A 21,658-nucleotide genomic window follows, 5' to 3' on the forward strand; every position below is an offset into this window, starting at 1 on the left:
ATGGGTGTTTCCCAGTACTCGGTTGCAGCTGGAAAGGCATCTGCTGTGTAAAACAAATGCTGGATAAGTTGGCAGTTCATTCCACTGTGGTAACCCCTGATGAATTAAGGGACTAACCCAAAGGAAAATGAATGTTTACTAAGTCATGCACAAAAAAACATTCAAAGAAAATCTTTTTTATTTTATTTTTTATTTCTCGAAAAGCAATAAACACCACATCCTCCACACAGGAGAATTAATCAGGGTTTGTAATGTTAATAAAAGAACATATAAAAGACTTATTTATGTATTAGTATGTGTTATTCATGACCTTTGTCCCTTTTGACAAGAAGAAAATAAATAAATGCATTAAAATGCCTCAGTTAAGAGAAAATGTAACAACATGCAGCACTAATGGAGCATTCATTAAATCTGTGGAGACTTTCTGCTTTAGATTTCATGTTTCATCATTGGGGAAGTAGATTTGCACAATATTAGTAGGCTATTATCTAAATATATGATTAATGAAAATGAACAGTGACACTGATGACCATTTCAGTACATTACACAGAATTTTATACAAATCAAATTTGATATATTTTAAATAAATTCAAAAAGGAAGTCATTCTCTTTACATCAGGAAATAAAATATTGTAAAAAAAATTACAAAGAAAACTAACAAAAACGTATGTCTGCCCACTTCAAGTGTAAAATGTAATAGTTTTTTTCATGTATAAATAAATATATTTTAATATTTAAACTACCGGTTAAAGGTTTGGGATCAGTTTTTTTCATGTATTTTTTTAAAGAAAACTATTATGTTCATCAATGCGCCATTTATTAAATGTAAAAAAAGGTTAAATTGTTAAATATTTATTACAGTTTTAAATAACTGATTTCTTACTGTATGTAGTTTCAAATGAAATTATTCCTCCAGTCATTATTGCTTTTATTACTGTTACCATTTATAATAATAAATATTTGAAGCTGAAAATTCATCACCAGTAAAATTACTGAAATAAATTATTGAATTAAATTATAAACAATTAAAATTATTAATTAAATTATAAACAATTTTTAAACAACTATTTTATAATGCAATAACATTTTACAATTTGTACTGTATTTTTGATTTAATAAATGCAGCCTTGGTGAGCAGAAGAAGCTTATTTTAAAATCCTACTGACCCCAAACTTTTATAAAAAAAAAAAAAAAAAATATATATATATATATATATATATATATATATATATATATATATATATATATATATATATATATATATATATATATATATATAATTTTTTTTAATCGTCTTGCCAATAGGGGGCTCTAAAAAATCTTAAAAGCTGTTTGCTAGAAAGCTTTATATTTTTTAATATCATAAAATTTACAAATGTAAAACAAATGAATTTGATACATTAAACTGAAAATAAAATACAGTTAATAATTTAACAAATGCTTTGTAACTTTTTCCCACAAAAATAAAGCAAACATGCTACCAGCATTATAAAAATAAAATAATAAATGACATTTTTTAGCCTAAATCATAAATAAGCATTCGCCCATATCTCTCTACTAAACAAACAAACAGACTTACAAACAAGCTGAAATCTTAATAATGTGTACATTATAAAGCAGCATAACAAGCCCCTTTTAAATATAGCACTTTCTTCCAAAATAAACTCTACAAAGTGACTTTTTGACCTGTTCTACACATTTGAGTTAGACTTTGTGTTAAATACACTTTTAGACTACTCATGCAAACTTCAAACAAAGATTAAATCACATTCCCTTTCATGACATCATAATAAAAATAATTACAATTGTTCATTTTTTCATGATTTGAATTTAAAAGTACTGGGGTCCGTTCTTCGTACCTCGCTTAAATGATCTAAGATGATTTGGCAGATCCTGGATCAGTTAATCTTGATAACTGATCTCTCGCTAATTTGGTTCTTCAAACAAGTTCGCGAATCAGATTAGAATGTCTGGATGAACTGATCTGAGATCGCTGCGTGTGTTGTGAAGGACAGATCTATCGATCCTCGAAATCATGATCAGCAATGCAACGATTGGCTGACGGCACAGCAGCGTAATGACATCATCTGATTAATATTCAATTATCCATGTGAGCAAAATTACATCAAATTAGCAGTAAACGGCTTGTTAAATATGACACGCAATAACCTTCCACATTTGTTGTGAGCTGCAGGCTTTACACTTTCATGTGTCGAGAGTATTCATCATGTATTTCAATGCAAATCAGTGTATTTAGTTCTGCATTTAAAAAATATTTTCTTTATTATAGTAGCCGTTTTTTAATCTGTGTAAAGAATAACTGGTTGTTTACAAAAGCGTTTTCATATTGGTAAAGGCGTCTGCAACTTTTGTGAAGCATCAAATCACCGGCATATTAACTATCAAAACATGTTCATGACTGCATAAATGTATTATTGCTTTAAAAAAGTCACATATTGTGCATTTCTATTATACACAATTTGTACAAAAGCGATCTAAAAAGTTCATATCAATAAGTTTTCTCTTTGCACCACCAGGTGGCTTTGTACTTCCATATCGAGGGTGCAGATTGCATACGTTTTATTAATATATATATAACTTAATTTATTTTATTAATGACTATAACTTTATATAGTATATAGTTAAAAAATATGTACCATTTTCCCGAGTGTATATAACTACTACTGTAAGAAAATATCAGAATTCGGTACATACTTTCTGTATTATCTTTGCTTGAACTGAGCCGATCTAATCCTGTTTATATGAATTGAACCTGCTCCCGATCAGGTTTGACCTAGCAGAACTGTTGCCATGACAACACCTCTCGGATCAGCTTTGAAGAACGAAACGATCCTGGATCATGTCAAATCGTCAATATCCAAATCCAGCTAACTGAGTAATCCACGTACGAAGAACGGACCCCAGGATTACAAACATCCAACTGGTACCAGGACCCCTGTTATGACTTTAAAAGAACTAAAATGAGAGGTAGTCAGAGCAGTGCATTTGCATTTTACATTTTGTAGCGACATTCAAAACTCTATACGGTTTTGTCTGTAATAGTGCAACTTCATGAGGTCTTGAACCCAATGGCATGCAGAAACAACTGGACTACCTTTGAATGCAAACATCAACAGAAAGAGAGTTGGGTGAAGTCAGATGTGCTTCCAGAGCTGCTGCTGATCATGAGTTCCTCATTTGTGGGCTCTGAAAGCACAAACAAAACAGACATTTGAAGAAAGGTAGTAGATATAATAGTAAATGTATATTTAAAAAATGATAGCCTGGGAGGGAGTCATGGTGGCACAATCGCTTCACAGCAAGAAGGTCGCTTGTTCGAACCTCTGCTGGGTCAGTTGGCGTTTCTGTGTGGAGTTTGCATGCATGTTCTCCTCGTGTTCGTGTGGTTTTCCTCTGGGTGCTCCGGTTTCCCCCACAAGTCCAAAGACGTGGTATAGATGAATTGGGTAAGCTAAATCCATAGTGTATGGGTGTGAATGGGAGTGTAAGGGTTTTCCCAGTGATGGGTTGCAGCTGGAAGGGCATCTGCTGTGTAAAACATATGCTGGATATGTTGGCGGTTTATTCCACTGTGGTGACCCCAGCTGCAACCCAGTACTGGGAAACACCCACACACTCCTGCATTCACACACATACATTACGGGCAATTTAGTTTATTCAATTTACCTACAGCGCATGTCTTTGGACTGTAGGGGAAAACCGGAGGAAACCCATGCCAACACGGGAGAACATGCAGACTCCACACAGAAATGTTCAAACTGACTTAAACAACGACCTATTTGCTGTGAGGAATAGTCAGAATAGTAGGAAATAAAGTCAGAATTATGATAAAGTTAGGAAATGAAGCCAGAAATGTCAGAAATGAAGTTAGAATTAAACAAGCAAAAAATAAAGTCAGAAATATATATATAATATTATAGAAATAAATGTGGAATTCTGAGAAATAAAGTTGCAAATCAGAGACATATAAAGTCAGAATTACCAGAAAAAGTCAGAATTGAAAAGAATTAAATCAAAACTGAAAAGAATAAAGTCAGAATTGAAAATAATAAATCAGAACTGAAAAGAATAAAGAATAAAGTCAAAAATTGTAAAAAATTAAGTCAGTATTTAAATTAGAAAATCAGAATTTAAATAGAATTGAAAGGAAAAAAGAAAAAACTTAAAAACATAAAGTCAGAATAGAAATAAATGAAGTCAGAATTGTCTAAATAATATAAAAACAAGATTTCTGCAGGTTTCAATGAGTCAAATGTAAGATTTTTAAGAACCTTTTAAGACCATTATGAAAGAAATTTCAGAAATATTCTGTATAGGACTAAATGCTAAGGATTTTTCAAAGGGCCAGATCGGGTTCGCGAAAAAATTTTTTACTTGTCCCATCAAAACAAAACAAAACAAAACGAACGAACAAAATGATTTCCTAGCCATATATTTTAAATAATCTCTCAAAACAATTAAACCCAAGTTGTAAACATGTTTTTCCCAACATAATTTACTTTTTTGACAAGAAAATAAAATAAAAACTATACTAAAACTAACTAAACTACATGTATAACTAAATAACTAAATAAACTAAATGTATGCACAACAATCTGGGCTGTCATAAATATGCAAAAAAGACTAAAACAAACTGAAAATAGAGAAAATAAAATAGAGAAATCGAGAAAATAAGACCATATTGGTAAATACGGACCTTAAATTAAAGTTTTATTGAGATGGATTGTTGTGATTGGACAGATATTATATCGATTTACTAGGACATAGAAAAATGAAGAACCATTTAAAGCGATTTAGGATCTACAACAAAACATTGCACTGAATTTAGCTTTTGAAGTGGAAGACATTTTACGGCTTTTTTTTAGTGGCAGTGAACACCCTGAAAAAACATAAATCAAACAATCGATCAATAAATAAATACAAACATATAAAAATATGTATACTGTGTATTTTTATATTTCTATTTCATCTATGCTTTGCTATATGCTACAATTTATTTCAAAACAGAGTTCTAATCCATATCAAGTCAACAACTGGTTTGTGGCCTCCAAAAGCAGATGCTAGATGAAGCCTTACCTGTTCAATACAGGTCACACAAAAGGACATTTCTCCCTTTCAGAGTTCTGAATGATCCATTCAATGGCATCCCATCCCTGTGACAAACAAAGTTCATCTTTTATTTAGAGGGCTGTGTGACGCTTACAGTATAACCCTTCATATGTAGAGACGTGAAACTATTCCTGAAAATATAAACTAAAACTACCTCACATCTAGCTAGATAAGGGCAAAACCACGTCATATCTGTTGCTTTTTTATGGTCCTTCTCTGATTGGGTCATCAGAAAAACAGGAACTACTAAGTTCCCATTTAGGATGAAAGTAGCCAGCTTTCATCAAGGATTTGTTGTGTGTAGTGAGCACATGATACAGCATGACGTCTGGAGGGATATTCTGGAAAAATGTGGTCAGATTAATACTTTTTACATTATGAACAAACGCAGTGAGAACCCAGCAATGTATTTTATGCTTAAAAGACGTCTAATAGATAATATTGTTTCTGCACTGCTGTGGAGTTTCAACATATATACTAATAATTGAGGTGTGTTGTGTATTATATTTGCTAAATGGCATAGATAAATAAGTGAATAGAAACAGCATGCATACGTACTGCACACCGCAAATGCACTGCAGGTGGATTATGTGTGAAACAGACGTAATAGACTAGTCATCAAACAGACCGCACATGTGCATTCATTCGTTCCTGTCTGTGTGATGACTGGTCTATATATGGACAATAGTTATACATGTATTCGATTTCAGCCTTGTTTTAGCAAAGATGTCTGTGTTTGGATGTTTATTACATGTTGTTTAAACAAACGTACATGCTAGCTGGGAATCGCTTCAATAATGCAAATTAATACTATTTGTGTTATTAAATGGTAGCAAATATTTTCAAGAGATTTGAGATATAATGGTATTTGAGCCTAAGTGACTCCCTAGCAAACATTTGTGTGTTTAATAGGCATCTAATAGACAGCTTGGCTAAAACAACGCTAAATTTGGGCTGTCAGTGAAAATCTAATAGACATCTAATAATAGCCCAAAACTAGACTAGTTGTCATGTAGACAGATTAGACAGACTTTAGTTATATGTAGTTTATAGACTTTATATATATTCATTCATTTCTGTTTATTTGATGACTAGTCTAGTTTTGGCCTATTCTTAGACGTCTATTAAATTTTTACTGACAGCCCAATTTTAGCCTTGTTTTAGCCTAGACGACTATGTTTAGACGTCTATTAGACATCTATTATTAAAAAAATGCTTGCTGGGTTGGGTGTCAATCATTTTTCCAGAAATTTCAGGGTTCAAGCCAATTATCAAATTTCCTGACTTTTCCCTGACTTTCACAGACTAAGAAGCTGAATCTTTATGACTGACAATGAACTGTTGTGTTTCACATACTATTAAAAGGATTTTAGCTTGATTGTTAATTTGCAAGACTGTATTAGCCACTATGAGAACAACGATGGATAATTTAGCTCAGATTTTGAAAATAATCCAAGATACTTTCTGTTTGCATTGCTGCATAATGCTCACTTTCCCATATTTGACAGCTCAATAGTAGTTTTGCAAACTTTACATACATTTTTTCTGTGAAGTATTTTTAATAGCCATTCTTTGAAGTGGTCTTTCTAAAGCCAGAGCCACTAAAACGCATATTATCCTGACATGTTAGCCTTAATTATTAGGAACAGTCTGGGGACACCCGCAACAAATTTTATCACTCGATTGAATAGGCGTTATCAGTGGTTATCAGCTGATAGATATGGGCCAGTAGGGGCCTACTGCGCCATCCACATGGTTAATCAGCAATACTAATAGAGAAGACTCCACATCCAGATCTGTTTTTACATTACTGTGACGGGTTTAGGGTTGGGTAGGGGTAGATATTAAAATACAATTTATTAAATAATTCTCATTAACTTCTGGCCGCAGCCATGTATGATCTATAGCTGATTAACCATGTGGGAGGATGATAACAGCCTTCTGAGCTGAAGAAGGCACAAAAGGCCCCTACCGGCCCATATCTATCAGCTGATAACCACTAAGAATGCCCATTTAATCGAGTGATAACATTCCAATCGACATTCAGTAAATGCCAGTTGATAAGCATGAAAGGAGGCAATACAGACCTGAAGATTAAAAATAACCTAATCATAACCAAAATGATGGTATAGAACAATTAAACTAAAACGAATATCTGAAACCACAAACAAAAAAGAACTGATATCATGACTTGGACAAAAATATATTAAAAGAAACTTCCTGTCTTTCAATGTGTGTTAAAATTTAAAATTCCATGAAATTCCAAGACTCGTGGGAACCCTTACATTCACAGAATTAACTACTGTAATATTATTAAAGTAAACAGTGCTACAATAAATAAACAGTTGGTCTAGTTTTTTTAGCTTCATTGTGGTTAATGATTACGTTACTCTTGTCAATTTTACAATCCTTCTGGAAACCACAATTGCCAGTAAAACAGCAGTCTACCTTTCTTGCATTGGCTGACATAGTTAAAGCCATCAGTCCTTCAAGGTAGCTGCTCAGACTGACACCCTTCACCGTGATGATTGCTTCCTGGGTTAATACAGTGCTGAAAAAGTACAACAAACATCATTTCAATGTGGTATTGAACTTATTGATATATTATTTGTTGGCTTTACAGTAGTGGCCAAAAGGGATGAGCAGATATTTGCCTTTATTGATCGAACAACTTAAATTAGACCATTAGAACAGACTATACTTACATACTAAACGTTATACAATCTCCAACCACAACTATGCAGAATGCTTAAACATCAAGAGTGACATATCAATTTGTCCTAGGCTTGGCGCCAATTTATACTCTATGTGTATTCATATAAATGTAATAAAATGATCCTTTACTTACACTTCTGGATTGTCTGGATGAGGCCTGTAGACAAGCCTTTCATCAACTGATATTAAATTGGTTAGGGTTATCTGAAGGGAAAGAGATGTATTTAGTCCAGTTTAAAATTAAGCACTTTCCGGTAATCAAACAACATAGATTTGTTTTGCAATAACAGTTGTTGCAGTTGTCAATAGCTAAGCAAACACTTACGTTTGTTGAGCAAAGCTCCATTTTTTTTTCTTCGGGGTCGACAATAGAATGTTCTTTTACATACGTGACAGTTCGACTTGTCCCTAAAATCTAAGAAAAGAAAAAAAGATTTAAGATAAGTTGTGTAAGTGGTGCCTTTTTAAAGAACCAGGTAGATGAAAGTCAACGAATAAGACTTTTTAACACCATTACAATGTTTATAATGAAAATTTGGTAACACTTTACTATATGTACTAATTCCCACTATTAACTACAGGCTTATTTCATGTTGACTATTATTTTGTTATTATGATTATGTTATTAACTGTTTATTAATAGTTATAAAGTATGATCTTATTCTACATCCTTACTCTACTCAAGTACCTAAACCCATCTACAAACTTACTATCTATTAATAAGAAGCAGATTAGTAGTTTATTGAGTTAAATGTATTAGTTAATAGTTAGTTAATAATGTAGAAATAACAGTAAATGATCCATAATTATTAAGTCTAAACTAATCCTAACCCTTACCCTAGAGTACACATACAATAGGGCTGCACGATGCTGGAAAAATGACACATGACAAAATTTTTTTATTCTGCTATATATATATTGTAATATATACAAAATTTCACTAGATAAGTTAAATAAATGTTTGTAAAGAGTTTAGTGGTAGGGGAGTGCATAAAAAAGAATAAACATGCATAGATAAATTAAATAAAGAAAAATTGAAAATTAAATAAACAGCATTTTATTGTTTTCCAAAGAGTCTAATTGTATTCAGGTATACATTAATTGAATAATTTAATGTAAAATAATACTGCATAATCTTTGTTTTATAAACAATTCAATGAAATACATTACATTTAGTCATTTAGCAGAGGCTTTTGTCCAAAGCGACTTACAATTGAGAAGGTTTTCAGCGATTCACCAAGAAGAGATGATACATATGAGAAGTGCTATTTATTCAAAGTAACTTATTTGTGCTCAGAGAATTTAGTGCTAGAGTAGGAGTTATTTTTGTTTTGTTTTGTTTTTTTATAGAGAGAGAAACAAATTAATTGTTGTTTATTTTTCAATGTTACAAACAGTACATTTTCTTATGCCTGACTGCTTTTGAAATCTTCAAACAGTCACAGGCATCAAAAAACACTTGCGAAATGATAAATTATAAACCAGACTCAACATTGCATATACTAGCGATGTGACCATTGTGAATGATCACATTGCGATATCGATGCTGAAACGATAAATTGTGCAGCCCTAATTTACATGTTGTTGATTAATTTATATAATTCGATGTTTTGGTAAACTATAAAAGGATGCCATAAAACAAATTTGAATTAAAAACTTTTGCGGACAATACATGCTGCTAATATTGCTAAAACTAGCTTAAGTCATTAGCTTTAGTTTTAACATACACTCAATGACCCCTCCATTAGTTACACAACTGGTGGTACTAACGTAAATATGTAATCAGCCAATCACAGAGCAGCAAATCAATGCATTTAGGACCAAAAATGAATAATAGGAAATTGGAAAAAGGTCATGTGGTCTAATGCATCTTAGGCCCCTACAATGACATTAGGATCATTTGACTAAAGAACTTGAAAGCACAGATCTCTCCTGCCTTGTATAATCATATATTATAGTGGGAGGATTTTGTGGGCAAACTTTAGACCACTTAGTACAACCAGTTAAATGTGCCATACAGAATAAAGGCAGACATTCTGAAAAAGGGGATTTAATCTAGTTCAAGCAAAGTGAGACTAGTAAGTGTATATATTATGATAAACATTAGTGGTGAAAAATGTATCTTTAACGCTACATTATATAGACATGTAAGCAATACATTTATTAAAGCTCATCATCTAACCGCTTTGACGACCCCTGGAAGACCCCACTCTGTGCTGAGGAGCCGATGGCTGTGCAGACGTCCATGTGTGTCCAGGTTCCTGTCCAGCACATCCACGCCAACAACACTAGGGTTCATTGGATTGGGATACTTCCTCATAGCTGCTTTTATCACAGTCTCCCAGGGGTAGCTGTGTAAATACAGGCAAAAGCTGATGACAACAGCTTACAGTAGCTCATGAGGAACCTCCCTATATTGACAATGATCTCGATATACTGTCAATGACCTCATATGCAAACCACATTCAAGGGAAATCTAACTTCATTATAAGCAGGTAGAACTTTGCCCATGTAATCCTATTATCAACAGCAGACATCACGTCTGAAACAAGAGAGACTGGGGCCCTAAAATAAAGGTTTGTTTGAGATTTATTCATTTTAATCAATGTTTTGAGATTGTGATCAATTCAGCTTAAATCATAGACACTAAATTGATAGTGTTTTAAAATAAGATCTTAGTTTAAGGCGATTTGGTCAGCTGGTTTGATAGAGTGCCCAGCAAACCAGTTGTGTTGCATCAAACAGCTCACATAGTATCTAATACTAAATGTAATTGTCAAATAACTGCAGTGTAGCTACTATCAGAGGAAAAAAAAAGTTTTGTAAAATAATTAATTTCCTTATAATTAAGGATTTCACAGCAAAATCCTCTGAGTAAAATTTACTCAGTTCAGTGAGTATTTGGTCCCTCTTTAAATAAGGGCAAACACGTAGGTAATAAGTAAAGCTGCTGTTTGTGGAGTTGCTTTTTGATCAAGCTGATCCTATGCTGAGATTCAGTGTATTATACATCAGCTGATTTCATCTAAGGCTGTGCCGGTTTTGTTTTTCTTATCTGTGTTTCTGCTTATTAACAGCAGGTGTTCATCATCATTGCTCAGTCCTCACCTAATTAATCCTTTCATTGTCTCATTAACTTGAGTAACATTAACTCAATCTAGAAAGAGACCAAATACTATCTTAACTGAGTACATTTTACTCTGAGGATTTTGCTGTGCTTTTTCCTTATAGTGAATTATCTTTTTAAAAGCAAGTGGAAACTAGGAAATATATTGAATTTGCACAATTCTGTTTCGGTTTTGTATCAAAATATGTTGATGACAAAAACACAGAGTTGTTGATTTGGATGTTTTAACTGCTTTAAATTGATTAGCTTGTTTGATTTGAATTCCTGTCAGCTGGTTTAGTTCATGTCAGTGAAAAAAACACTCTTATCAGGCTGAGAGACCTGCAAACAATGCTGCTTTTTAACCTCATATTAGGGCTGGGCAAAATGGCAAAAACGAAATCTTGATAATTATTTTCTATATTGAACTATAGCAATATAGGCTATACATCGATATAAATTATTAATGCCTCCAGATTAAAAAAAGTATCCCAACAATGACTGAAGCCACAAAAATTAACGGGTCCATCAAATTACAAAACATTTTTCCTCTCATAGATCAAAGTAGAAAAGTCCAGAGCTTATCATTGTAATTGACATAAATTTTATCGCAATTCGAGATCATATCGTTTATTGGTCCAGCCCTACGTCATATAGTCATCAGTTTTTAAATTAATTTGTTTTGAAAAGAAAAAAATACTGAATAATTTTACACAACTTCATGTTAAAACCTAGATTACGTAATTGAGTGAGTTCCACTTGTTTCAAACAGATATTCTGTCATGCTTTAGTCACCCTTCAGTCACAAGCTGTTTGGACTGCTTCCTTCTGTTGAACACAAAAGAAGATATTATAATGATTGTTGGAAGCTGCTAGCCAGCGCTTTCCATTGTGTATGTTTTTTTCCCCGAATACTATGGGTGTGAATGTTAACTGGTTCAAAATTCTTCAGATCCACTTGACTTGAGGATCAGTACATGGTGAGTTTTCTGTGTAAGGGGTTGAACTATCCCTTTAAAAGGCGTGATGATGAGTAGCAGTCGTGCACTGCGCAGAGATGTGACAGAAAAGCAACCGGCTAGGCCCAAATAAATGCTTATTCACCTCTATTGTTGAAAAATGAGTTATCTACAAGCATATAGAAATTAATAGTTAAAAACATATAAAAAATGTCTAAATAAATTATGTGACTTTCCCGTTCCAAGAGCTAATACGAAACGGGGTGCAACGACAGAGAGGATGCTGGAATCTGTGCACGCGCGCTTAACTCATCCCAAACGCGGCTTTGCCTACCTGAATATGTGTTCCGTGCTCCAAATCTTCATGTTTGCCACAGTTTATACGTGCCTCCAGACAACTGTGGACTGTACATCTCATACAATCATATTTTCAAGCTCCGCTCCCATTTTACCGGCTCTGGGATGCTCCTCATCTCATCAAGTGCAGCGGATCCTCCCTTTCCCAAAAGCAACTGCCAACTGAGCCAATAGAGATCGAGCTCTGAGCCTCTGACGCTTGGAGAGGGCTTGGAATATCAGTGTTGCGCTACAAACGAGCAAAGGCGATGTTATAGTTAGTAAATAAGATTGAATTCGTTTAAACGTTTGTCTGTATTTATAAGACTATATAAACTAATCTCACATTTCATTTGATAAAAGACGTGCGTTAAAATATGTGTTGCCAATAAATGTATCGATAGGCACATATTTAAAAGTTTTTTTCTGATATGTTGTTGTTATTATTTACATATTATTAAAGGTTGCGGTAACAGCTCGCCAGAATGACTCAATAAACATGGGGGAATTCATTCTGGAATTTACATTCTCAGCGCGCATGCGCGTGTAGCCTACGTAACTTATATGAGCGGTTTCGTTTTCATAAGCCATCAAAAAAACGCTTTCAGTTGACGTGTTGGCATTATTGATTATTGTTAAAAGATGGACGGCACGGTTGTTTTATCTCCTGGTAAGTTTTGAACTGATAAATCACTCGTTTGGTCAATCACTTTTTAACACTCTTTGTTGTTGTTGTTTGTTTGTTTGTTTGTGATAATAAGGAAGCGGAACACATCGTTATGTCCTGTTTGTTAACAAAGAATACAGGAGAGGTGTATTATTCACAATAAAGCACATTTAAAAATGATATGTAACATTTAGTCATCAAAGATGCAGTTTAAATATTACAAAAACATATAAAGAAGCTTTTTTAACTACAACAATTTTTTGCTGCTTTTTCCAAGCACACCTTTAGGCATTTTTAGACTGATAGATGAAGATGTTTCATTTTCACAATATGTGCAACGTTATGGGTGTGACATTTGCAGTAAAAACTCAAAACACAAATTCATAGAAAGTATATGTTAACATTGCATTGAAACATCGGTTTATATTTTAAATATTAATTAAGTACAGAGTTAAGGGATCAGAAAAATATCAATCTGTAAACATTTTGATATTTCAAATGAGGAAAATAAACATACATTATGGATGTGACCAAAAAAGTCTGCAAGTTTGCAGTATACAACAAACTTGTAGAAATTTTGTGAATTAAACTGTACAACCCCAAAGAAACAATGCTAATCAAAAAGATAAGAGTTGGCTCTCTATAGAACAAACATGATTGATTATATTTATTCATTCATTCATTTTCTTTTTGGCTTAGTCCCTTTATTAATCTGAGGTTGCCACAGTGTAATGAACTGCCAACTTATCCAGCATATGGTTTTACGCAGTGGATGCCCTTCCAGCTGCAACCCATCTCTTGGAAACATCCACACACACACTCATTTACACTCATACAGTACACACAATTTAGCTTACCCAATTCAGCTGTACCACATGTCTTTGGACTGTGGGGAAAACCGGAGCACCCAGAGGTAACCCACGCAAACACGGGAAGAACATGCAAACTCCACACAGAAACGCCGACTGACTGAGCGGAGGCTCGAACCAGCGACCTTCTTGCTGTGAGGCGACAGCACTACCTACTGCTCCACCATGTCGCCTGTTTTTATTTGATTTGACCTATGTATATTTATGAGGAAAAAGCTAGGTTATGGATGTGACATCTCTCCGTTATGGATGTGACAGATGTGAAATTGGCACTTGTGTGACTTTGGTAAATCAAATATTATAGTTTGAAAACATCGACAGAGACACTTTAGAGTATTTTCGCAGTACTGTAAAATACAAGCTTACACAAAAAACCTAGAAAGGGTTTCGCTATTTTACTGAAAATTTATTTTTCTATGTCAAGGTCGACATTTGCATAAAATTGCTCATATATTTTTGTTCCTAAGTGATGCCCTTTTTACGAACATATTATGGTCAGGGCATTTGAGCATTAAACGTACAAATATTATACTGTTGCCTCAAAATTCTCTTTAGTTTTAAACCATCTTCCTTATTTTCTTTTTCTGCAGAAAAGCTTTTACAGCAATATTTGGGCTTCCTCAGTAAGTATATGACTGGGCCTTTAGTTCAGAAGATGTCCTGCTGTTTGTGCCGATCCAACAAAATCACCAAACATGAAGAACAGGTTATTACATCTCAGTCCACGGACATGCAGAAAGCCTCCAGACTGATTCAGATTGTCATTAAAAAGGGACAAAATGCGTGCAGCTCTTTTCTCAGTTGCCTTGGACTTTGCAACCCAGCATTGTATGAAAATGTCACTGGATTTCCCGGTTAGTGTGTACAGTATTCCCTAGAAAAAAGATCTCTGTTGCTATTTGACTTGATTATTCATCTTTTTCTTCATGCATTTGTTGTCATCCAGCACACTTTAGTGACAAGGGTCATCAACATTTAGAGGAAATTCCTCTCTCAGGTAAACATATTTGCATACTTTGCATCATATGCAATACACTTTTCTCTTTGTCCTGTTTTAGGAAGTGTCAGGGTGGTGAATTCATTTAGCACTTCCTCTTTAGGGTTAATAAATACACTTACTTCACGTTCTTTACCTTATAGCCCACTGTTCAAAATAACTAGGCACATTGTTTTGCTCTCCCACATCCTTTAGTGTGTTTTGTGGTCGCTTATAATGATGTGTGTGTTATTGGTCTTCTCGTTACAGATAAAGTGCAATTTACACCTTATATTATAAACATACAAAACTCTTCCCTGAGCAACTGCATTATTGGGAACAACAATAACCAATGCATTGCCTGTGACCAGCATGCTCTGCTTCCTCAGAATGATGCAATCAGCGGTAAGAGGAAATATAGAGTATTATATTTTATACATGTAAGCTAAATAATGGTAATTAATTAATTCAATATACAGTTTTATTTAACTTTCATTATTTGTTCATTAATTGCATATGTAACATCATTCTGCGATTTGTACATTTATTCGGTGTACTTTTTATCGTATTTCACATGGATTAGTCACGTAGTATAATTTTAGATATCAAAAAGCTGACCAAGTGAACTATTTCATACATTAATGAATTTTTACTTATTTATTTTTTCAAAACAGAGGAAGAAACGGCAGATCCTCAGAGCCATGATCAGCTGATCCCACCGCAGGACACAATAAGTGGCAGCAGCATCATTCAAGTGGAGAAATCCAGCATGGAGTATGTCATTATTGGGGACCACAACAGCATGACGGTCACAGAGAGCTGTGACTCAGATGTTGAGGAAAATACAGAGACTGAGGCTGACATGATCAGTTAAAAGGTGTGAAATGGTGATCAGGGGAAATTCAGCTCGACCTATGATTGTACACTGGAAGGATATATTTAACATGCCTTCTTTTGACCGATGCTTTGGTGCTCAGGCAGAGCTTATTTTACACTTCTGTGCTATGAGCTGAAACTGTTTTTTTTTCCTGATTGATACTGAACTGAACTATGTTTCTCATGTTTTAATGAGTACAGCAATGTTTATTGTTTTAGCTGAAGTATCTGAAAAGATGCTGGCTGACATCGTAATAATGTATTATGTAGTCTTTTTATAAGCTCTCTGCGAACATAGATGCTCTGTATGCTTTTTACATTTTATCTTAATGCAAAATAATAATAATAACATGTAAAGCACCTTGTAAAACCTATGAAATTATTTAATTAAGATGAACTATTTCGTTTTTAAAACTAAATCTTTAGTGATTTGACTGCTGGATTGCTCCTAGATTGAATTCAAACATGTAATATTACATTCAAATTAAAAGTTTTAGACCCTCACCATACGAAATATGATAGAAAACATTGTTATACATAATTTATAGGAATCTTTTATACTTCTAGGTATTTATTTGGGAGCCCTCAAAGTTCCTGGAGCCCTAAGCAGCCACTTACCTTATTGGTTCAATCCGCCCCTGTTTACTCTAGTACAGGGGTCACCAACATGGTGCCCGAAGGCACCAGGTAGCCCGCGAGGATCACATGTGTTGCCCGCAGGTCTGTTCTAAAAATAGCTCACCGTAGCGCCACTTACCAGTAAGCTTCATCTAATATAGAAGTAATCATTTAAAAATGTAAATATTTGCAGAGATATATAAAAATAAAGTGTTGCACATTGATACATTAAATACAGGGTATTTCCTACCCTGTTAATTCATTGTTGATAACTTTTGTGAGAATCATTAACATGATAAGTGTCTTCACATGGATGAATATCATTAATTATTACCAAAAACAAAGTATAATTAAAAGTAAATTGAGCAAATGTGTTATTTGAGAAGTGTTTATCAAACTGGTAGCCCTCCACATTGATCGGTACCCAAGAAGTAGCTCTCAGTTTCATAAAGGTTGGTGACCCCTGCTCTAGTAATATCTGTTCTTATGATGTATTGAACGTTATTCTATTATAATGTCTCTGTGTATTCCTGTAAGAATAGTGATAGATTCAATCTTTTTGTTGTGGGAAAAAAAGTTATTTTTATGAATAAAACAGTCTTATTTTTTATACTGAGAAAAATATGCATCCATTTGTGATTTTGGAGTAAAAACTTTAGGTTGCAGATGCAAAAACCTCTAAATGCCTCTGAAATGTTCTCCTAAAATGAGCATTTTTATCAGGTTCCCATGTTTATGTTCAGTTATTTCACTTTAAAGGCAATGAAAAGAACTTATTCTTCACTATAAAAGTAAAATGTCTGAGCCTACCTACAGGAGCAAAAGAAATGCTAATTTTAGAAGACAATATCACACAACATTGAGAGGTTTTCTGCATCTCAACTCTTCATTTAGTCTTTAGTCAAAAGACATTTCCTTTTAGAAGGAGAAAGAAATGGCAGACATATTGTCTGAATGTTTTGTGTTACTTAAAAAAATATGAAATGTGTTTTTTTTTCTTGTTTTTTTTGCAGAGGAGACTATTTGTTTTAGGGAATGCTTTATTGGCACTAATAATTTCATTTCTTGTTGCCATTTACATTAATAATAAGGTTTGAATCATTTTTTTAATTCTTCACACTTTAGATTTTTTAAGGAACTTTTTACTTAAAAGTTTTTTGAGGAACCAAACATTTAAAGGAGAAATAGAAGAGGTGATTGTGACTTGTCACCTCAAAATCCTCACAATTCTGACATTTTTATTTAACATCTTTTAGTTCTTTCACATCATTCTTACGTTTCTTACCTATTTAGCAATCTTTATTTCTTTATTACCTATTTAGCAATCTTTATTTTTTACCTATTTAGCAATCTTTAATCTTTTTTTTTTACTTTATTTTGTCTCACTATTTCTAAGTTTTCTATCATTTAGATTTCCAATAATTAACTTTTTTGCAATTATGAGTTTATATGTTCAAAATATTAAACTCTTTTTCCAAAAAGATTTTTCCTTATTTTGACAAATTTGATTTAATGTCTTTTTTTACTTTTTCCTGGCAACTTGAGTGCATATATTTTATTTTGTAATTAATTATTTCTTATTTTAAAATACATTTAGAAATGTAAGTTTCAGATTGGAGTAATCACCATAAAATCTGATTTCTGCAATTAAATGTGTAAATGTATCAATTTATCTTATATATACTGTTGTTTATTTATAGGCCTAACGTTACCTTTATTTTGCTTTTCACGTTAGGTCACGTGATATTTCTTTTAAACAACTTCAATACCCACAATTCCATTCCCAGCTATTATTTACATTCGTCACTTCCTCTAACTGAAACTTGCATCTTGCTATTTTGTTCTTTCTTTATTTGAATCCCTTAGTAACTTCTAACATAAACACGTATTATCAATAGAATTATTCTCGACGCGGGAATAAGGTTTAACAACAACCACGACAGTGAGTTTTTAGTGAATGTCGGAAAGTTGAATTTCCCGCTGCGATGTGCGTGTGAGGCGCGAGTAATGTTTGCTGGAGAATCTCAGTCCATGCTAAACAAACATGCAAGTTACAGATATCGGGTCAAGAGAAGACGGGAAAATATGGCACCGAAAATCAGTATCAAAAAACGGGTAAGTGTGCCATAATTATCTCGGAGCAAACGTGCTATGACATTAGACTGAAAGGAATAACGTTATGTAACGTTATGTATGTATTTTCCAGCGTTCTGGCCACTGTGATCCGCAACTCGTCTGCTCGTCAAACCAAGACGGTTCGATTCCTGCAAGTGGCTTTCGACACCACCGGAGAGTCGTTTCTTGCTGGTGATCATCATGGGAATATATATGTATTTGACATCTGCAGAAACAGGTATACATTATATGTCCCATGTTAAAGAGAAAGTTCACCCAAAAATGAACAGTTACTTAACGTCAAGTGGATCCAAGTGACTTTCTGTTGAACATAAAAGAAGATATTTAGAAGAATGTCGGAAAGCTGTAGTCATTGCATCACTAATAGGAAAAAATCAATAGATAATGGTTTTCAACATTCTTCAAAATAACAAGTGGAGGACGTTAAAGTAAAGTTGGTGTAATATTCACACATTCATTCAGTGACAATGTGTAGTATGCACCCTTTGTTGTTTACCATGGTACTTTAAATATTCTGTCTAAAATCACATGTAAGTATGACTTCAAAACAACATGAGCACTATTTATTTGACTGATTGATTACTGTACTTTGAAAGTCATTGGCTGTAAATAGGATTTCACTATTTAGTATAAGCAGTACTTTTCTAAAATGATATTATTAAGAACAAAATCTGAATGTGTAATTAGAAAATTAACTTCACCTCAATGTGGAGGCTGTGTAAATACACTTTGGGTGATCATTCCCTATAATAAATTTTTCTGACCTGTTGATCATGTAATTTCATATCTCTCACATCATCGCTCATCAGATTCAAGCTTGTCCAGAAAACAGGACAGGCATGCACTGCTTTAGCCTTCAATTTAAGAAGAACCACTGAGTTCCTGGTTGCTCTGGCTGATTACTCCATCAAGTGCTTTGACAAAGGTGAGACACATAAGTACAGTTGTCTCACAAAGACATGCACAGATTGAGCTGCTCTAACCAGCATGATCTCCTGTTTGCAGACACCAGGCAGCTCGTGAGCTGGATGCGGGGTCACGAAGGTGCCGTTTCCTCTTTGTCCATCCATAGCTCAGGCAGCTTCGCCATCAGCACGTCTTCTGACACCGCGCAGCTCTGGAGCCTCGACACCTTCCAGAGAAAGAGGAAGCTCAATGTTCGTCAGTCGGTTGGCATACAAAAGGTTAGTGTTGTTTTATTGTGAAAATAAAAAAAAATTAAAAATAAATGTTTTTTTTTCCAACATAATACATGCTTAAAAAAAGCACTGACCTAGGTTTTCAGTGTATGCATACAAAAGAAACACTGCTATAGCATTAAATATTAAATAATTAAATAAACCTACATACATGATATATATTTCATTTGTCAAGCAGTGCTCAATTGCAGAGTGCCTATTTGTTCTGTTGGTCAAATCTGATTAAATTGTACCAAAACATAAAAAAATAAAGAAAACAAAAGTTATGCTTTTGAAAATAGAGGACTTTTAACCAAGAGTGTATTTTTAAATATAATTATGAATGGGTGTATTTTTGCCCTGAGTAAATGAGTTTGTTGTGAGTCCTGTTTGGAGCTGTTGTATCTTATTAGATAAGAATATTTATAAAGGAAATTGAGGAAAAAATATGACAGCTTAAATAAAAATACACATTTTGGCAAAATGTATGCACAATACATTAACAGGCTTCAATCTTCCTGCATCCCCTGTTTACAAAGTAGAAAAACTTAAAAAACTTAAAAAAAAGCTTAGATAAACTTAAAAATATGGAAGGAAAATGATCATTGCTGTAATGTCGTTAGGACATTTTGTGGCCAATTAAATGCTGGAGTATGCATATTGATGATCCTATGTGCAATGTAATGATCTGTGTTTTGTAGGAATGAATTATATTTGAGCCTCATGGTATGTCATATCCATGTACTGAACATGTAATTGGCAATGCAGTGGCGCAGTAGATAGTGCTGCGTTCGCGTAGGTTTCCTCCAGGTGCTCCGGTTTCCCCCACAGTCCAAAGACATCCAGTGTAGGTGAATTGGGTCGGCTAAATTGTCCGTAGTGCATGAGTGTGTGTGTGGATGGGTTGCGGCTGGAAGGGCATTTGCTGTGTAAAAAGCGTGTTGGATAAGTTGGCGGTTCATTACGCTGTGGCGACCCCAGATTAATAAAGGGACTAAGCCGAAAAGAAAATTTAATATTTAGCTATGCCTAGGTATATCCAGATTTTCATTATATGGCATCTTTAAACAAAACAAATCTTAAGATTCACATCATCTGAACCAAAGCATGCTATATTAAGAATCATATTGGTGGATTTCAAACATCGATATCTTTTGTTAAATTGAAGATTATTTATTATTAAAGTATTCTTTTTTTTTACCCAGCCCTTTGAATCAGTCCCTCATTCTTGTGTCTTTTTTGCAGGTGTTTTTTCTCCCACACAGCAACACCATTCTTAGCTGCTTTAGCGACAATTCCATTTTTGCTTGGGAGACCGACACTCTCTTCTGCAAATATCAACTGCCTGTTCCACAGAATGGGCCCAGAATTCACTACAGGACTTTTGCTGTTACACAGTAAGGCTGTTAGATTTGAACTTGGAAATTGGTCAACTGGCAAATGCCATGTTGTATGAAATAACTATGGTCCATTGTAGAAATGGAAAAACACTTGCTGCTGCTGGACGATCCAACCTTGTCCACTTGTGGTGTCTGGACAGTCAACAGCTCATCAGAGTAATTCAGATGCCTTCAAATGTCAAGACAGTAAGATATCTGGATTTCCTGCCAGATAGTTTTGATGACGGATCCAACCAGGTACTAATCCCTTTGCAACTTTAACATTGTGCCCTAGTATTTACTTTATTGTAATACTCGTTTAAAATCTACTGCATGCCTTTACAATGCACAGTCTCTTTGGACTTGGTCTATTGGAATGTATTATGTTCTTGTCAGAAGAATAACTAATATGTAACAATATCTGTTATAACTATAATGAACCTTATTTGAAAAGTTCACATCTAAGATTCATGTTATAAGGTTATTGTTGAAAACACATTGTAATGTTCTCTCTTCAGACTCTAGGTGTTTTAAGCCAAGACGGCATCATGCGCTTTGTCAACATCCAGTCATGCAAGCAGCTCTTTTTAATCGGATCCCACGAGGATGCAATCAGCTCTGCAACTGTTTGTCCTAAAGGTCACCATATTGTCGCAGTGATGGACAGTGGAGCTATTAAAATCTATGATGTGCGAAGTCTCACCACAGAAATC

At 34.0% G+C, this 21,658-nt stretch overlaps 3 protein-coding genes across 4 annotated transcripts in view; 2 read left to right on the top strand and 1 right to left on the bottom strand.

Moving 5' to 3' along the window:
- Window positions 1-171: 171 nt before the first annotated feature.
- Window positions 172-12,398, bottom strand: prelid3a (PRELI domain containing 3A). Its single transcript, XM_087287067.1, has 8 exons — window positions 12,245-12,398; window positions 10,028-10,196; window positions 8,171-8,260; window positions 7,979-8,049; window positions 7,579-7,681; window positions 5,098-5,174; window positions 2,921-3,207; window positions 172-1,839 (listed from the first exon to the last, which is right to left on the bottom strand). The coding sequence occupies exons 1-6, from the start codon at window positions 12,274-12,276 to the stop codon at window positions 5,112-5,114; spliced, it is 528 nt and encodes a 175-aa protein (XP_087143193.1). The 5' UTR covers window positions 12,277-12,398; the 3' UTR covers window positions 172-1,839; window positions 2,921-3,207; window positions 5,098-5,111.
- Window positions 10,307-16,874, top strand: si:dkey-29h14.10. 2 transcript variants are annotated; one of them, XM_087287066.1, is made up of 5 exons: window positions 10,307-10,421; window positions 14,373-14,636; window positions 14,729-14,779; window positions 15,029-15,163; window positions 15,433-16,874. In XM_087287066.1, exons 2-5 carry the CDS (start codon window positions 14,414-14,416, stop codon window positions 15,630-15,632), a joined length of 609 nt encoding a protein of 202 aa, XP_087143192.1. In that variant the 5' UTR covers window positions 10,307-10,421; window positions 14,373-14,413; the 3' UTR covers window positions 15,633-16,874. The 2 variants fall into 2 exon arrangements, with proteins under 2 accessions (XP_087143192.1, XP_087143191.1); XM_087287065.1 differs by lacking the exon at window positions 10,307-10,421 and adding an exon at window positions 12,836-12,916.
- Window positions 16,875-18,034: 1,160 nt separating this feature from the next.
- The window catches only part of tbc1d31 (TBC1 domain family, member 31), a 20,114-nt gene continuing 16,490 nt past the window's right edge, over window positions 18,035-21,658 (top strand). The window contains exons 1-7 of the mRNA XM_087287002.1: window positions 18,035-18,367; window positions 18,459-18,605; window positions 19,198-19,313; window positions 19,394-19,572; window positions 20,812-20,963; window positions 21,044-21,203; window positions 21,464-21,658. The exon at window positions 21,464-21,658 is cut by the window's right edge and continues 6 nt beyond it. Of these exons, the coding sequence (XP_087143128.1) occupies window positions 18,297-18,367; window positions 18,459-18,605; window positions 19,198-19,313; window positions 19,394-19,572; window positions 20,812-20,963; window positions 21,044-21,203; window positions 21,464-21,658 (1,020 nt within the window). The 5' untranslated portion in view covers window positions 18,035-18,296. The remainder of the gene's footprint in view (window positions 18,368-18,458; window positions 18,606-19,197; window positions 19,314-19,393; window positions 19,573-20,811; window positions 20,964-21,043; window positions 21,204-21,463) is intronic.

The sequence above is a fragment of the Danio rerio genome, chromosome 16 (assembly GCF_052040795.2).
Source record: "Danio rerio strain M-AB ecotype USA chromosome 16, GRCz13ab, whole genome shotgun sequence".
Taxonomy (NCBI): domain Eukaryota; kingdom Metazoa; phylum Chordata; class Actinopteri; order Cypriniformes; family Danionidae; genus Danio; species Danio rerio.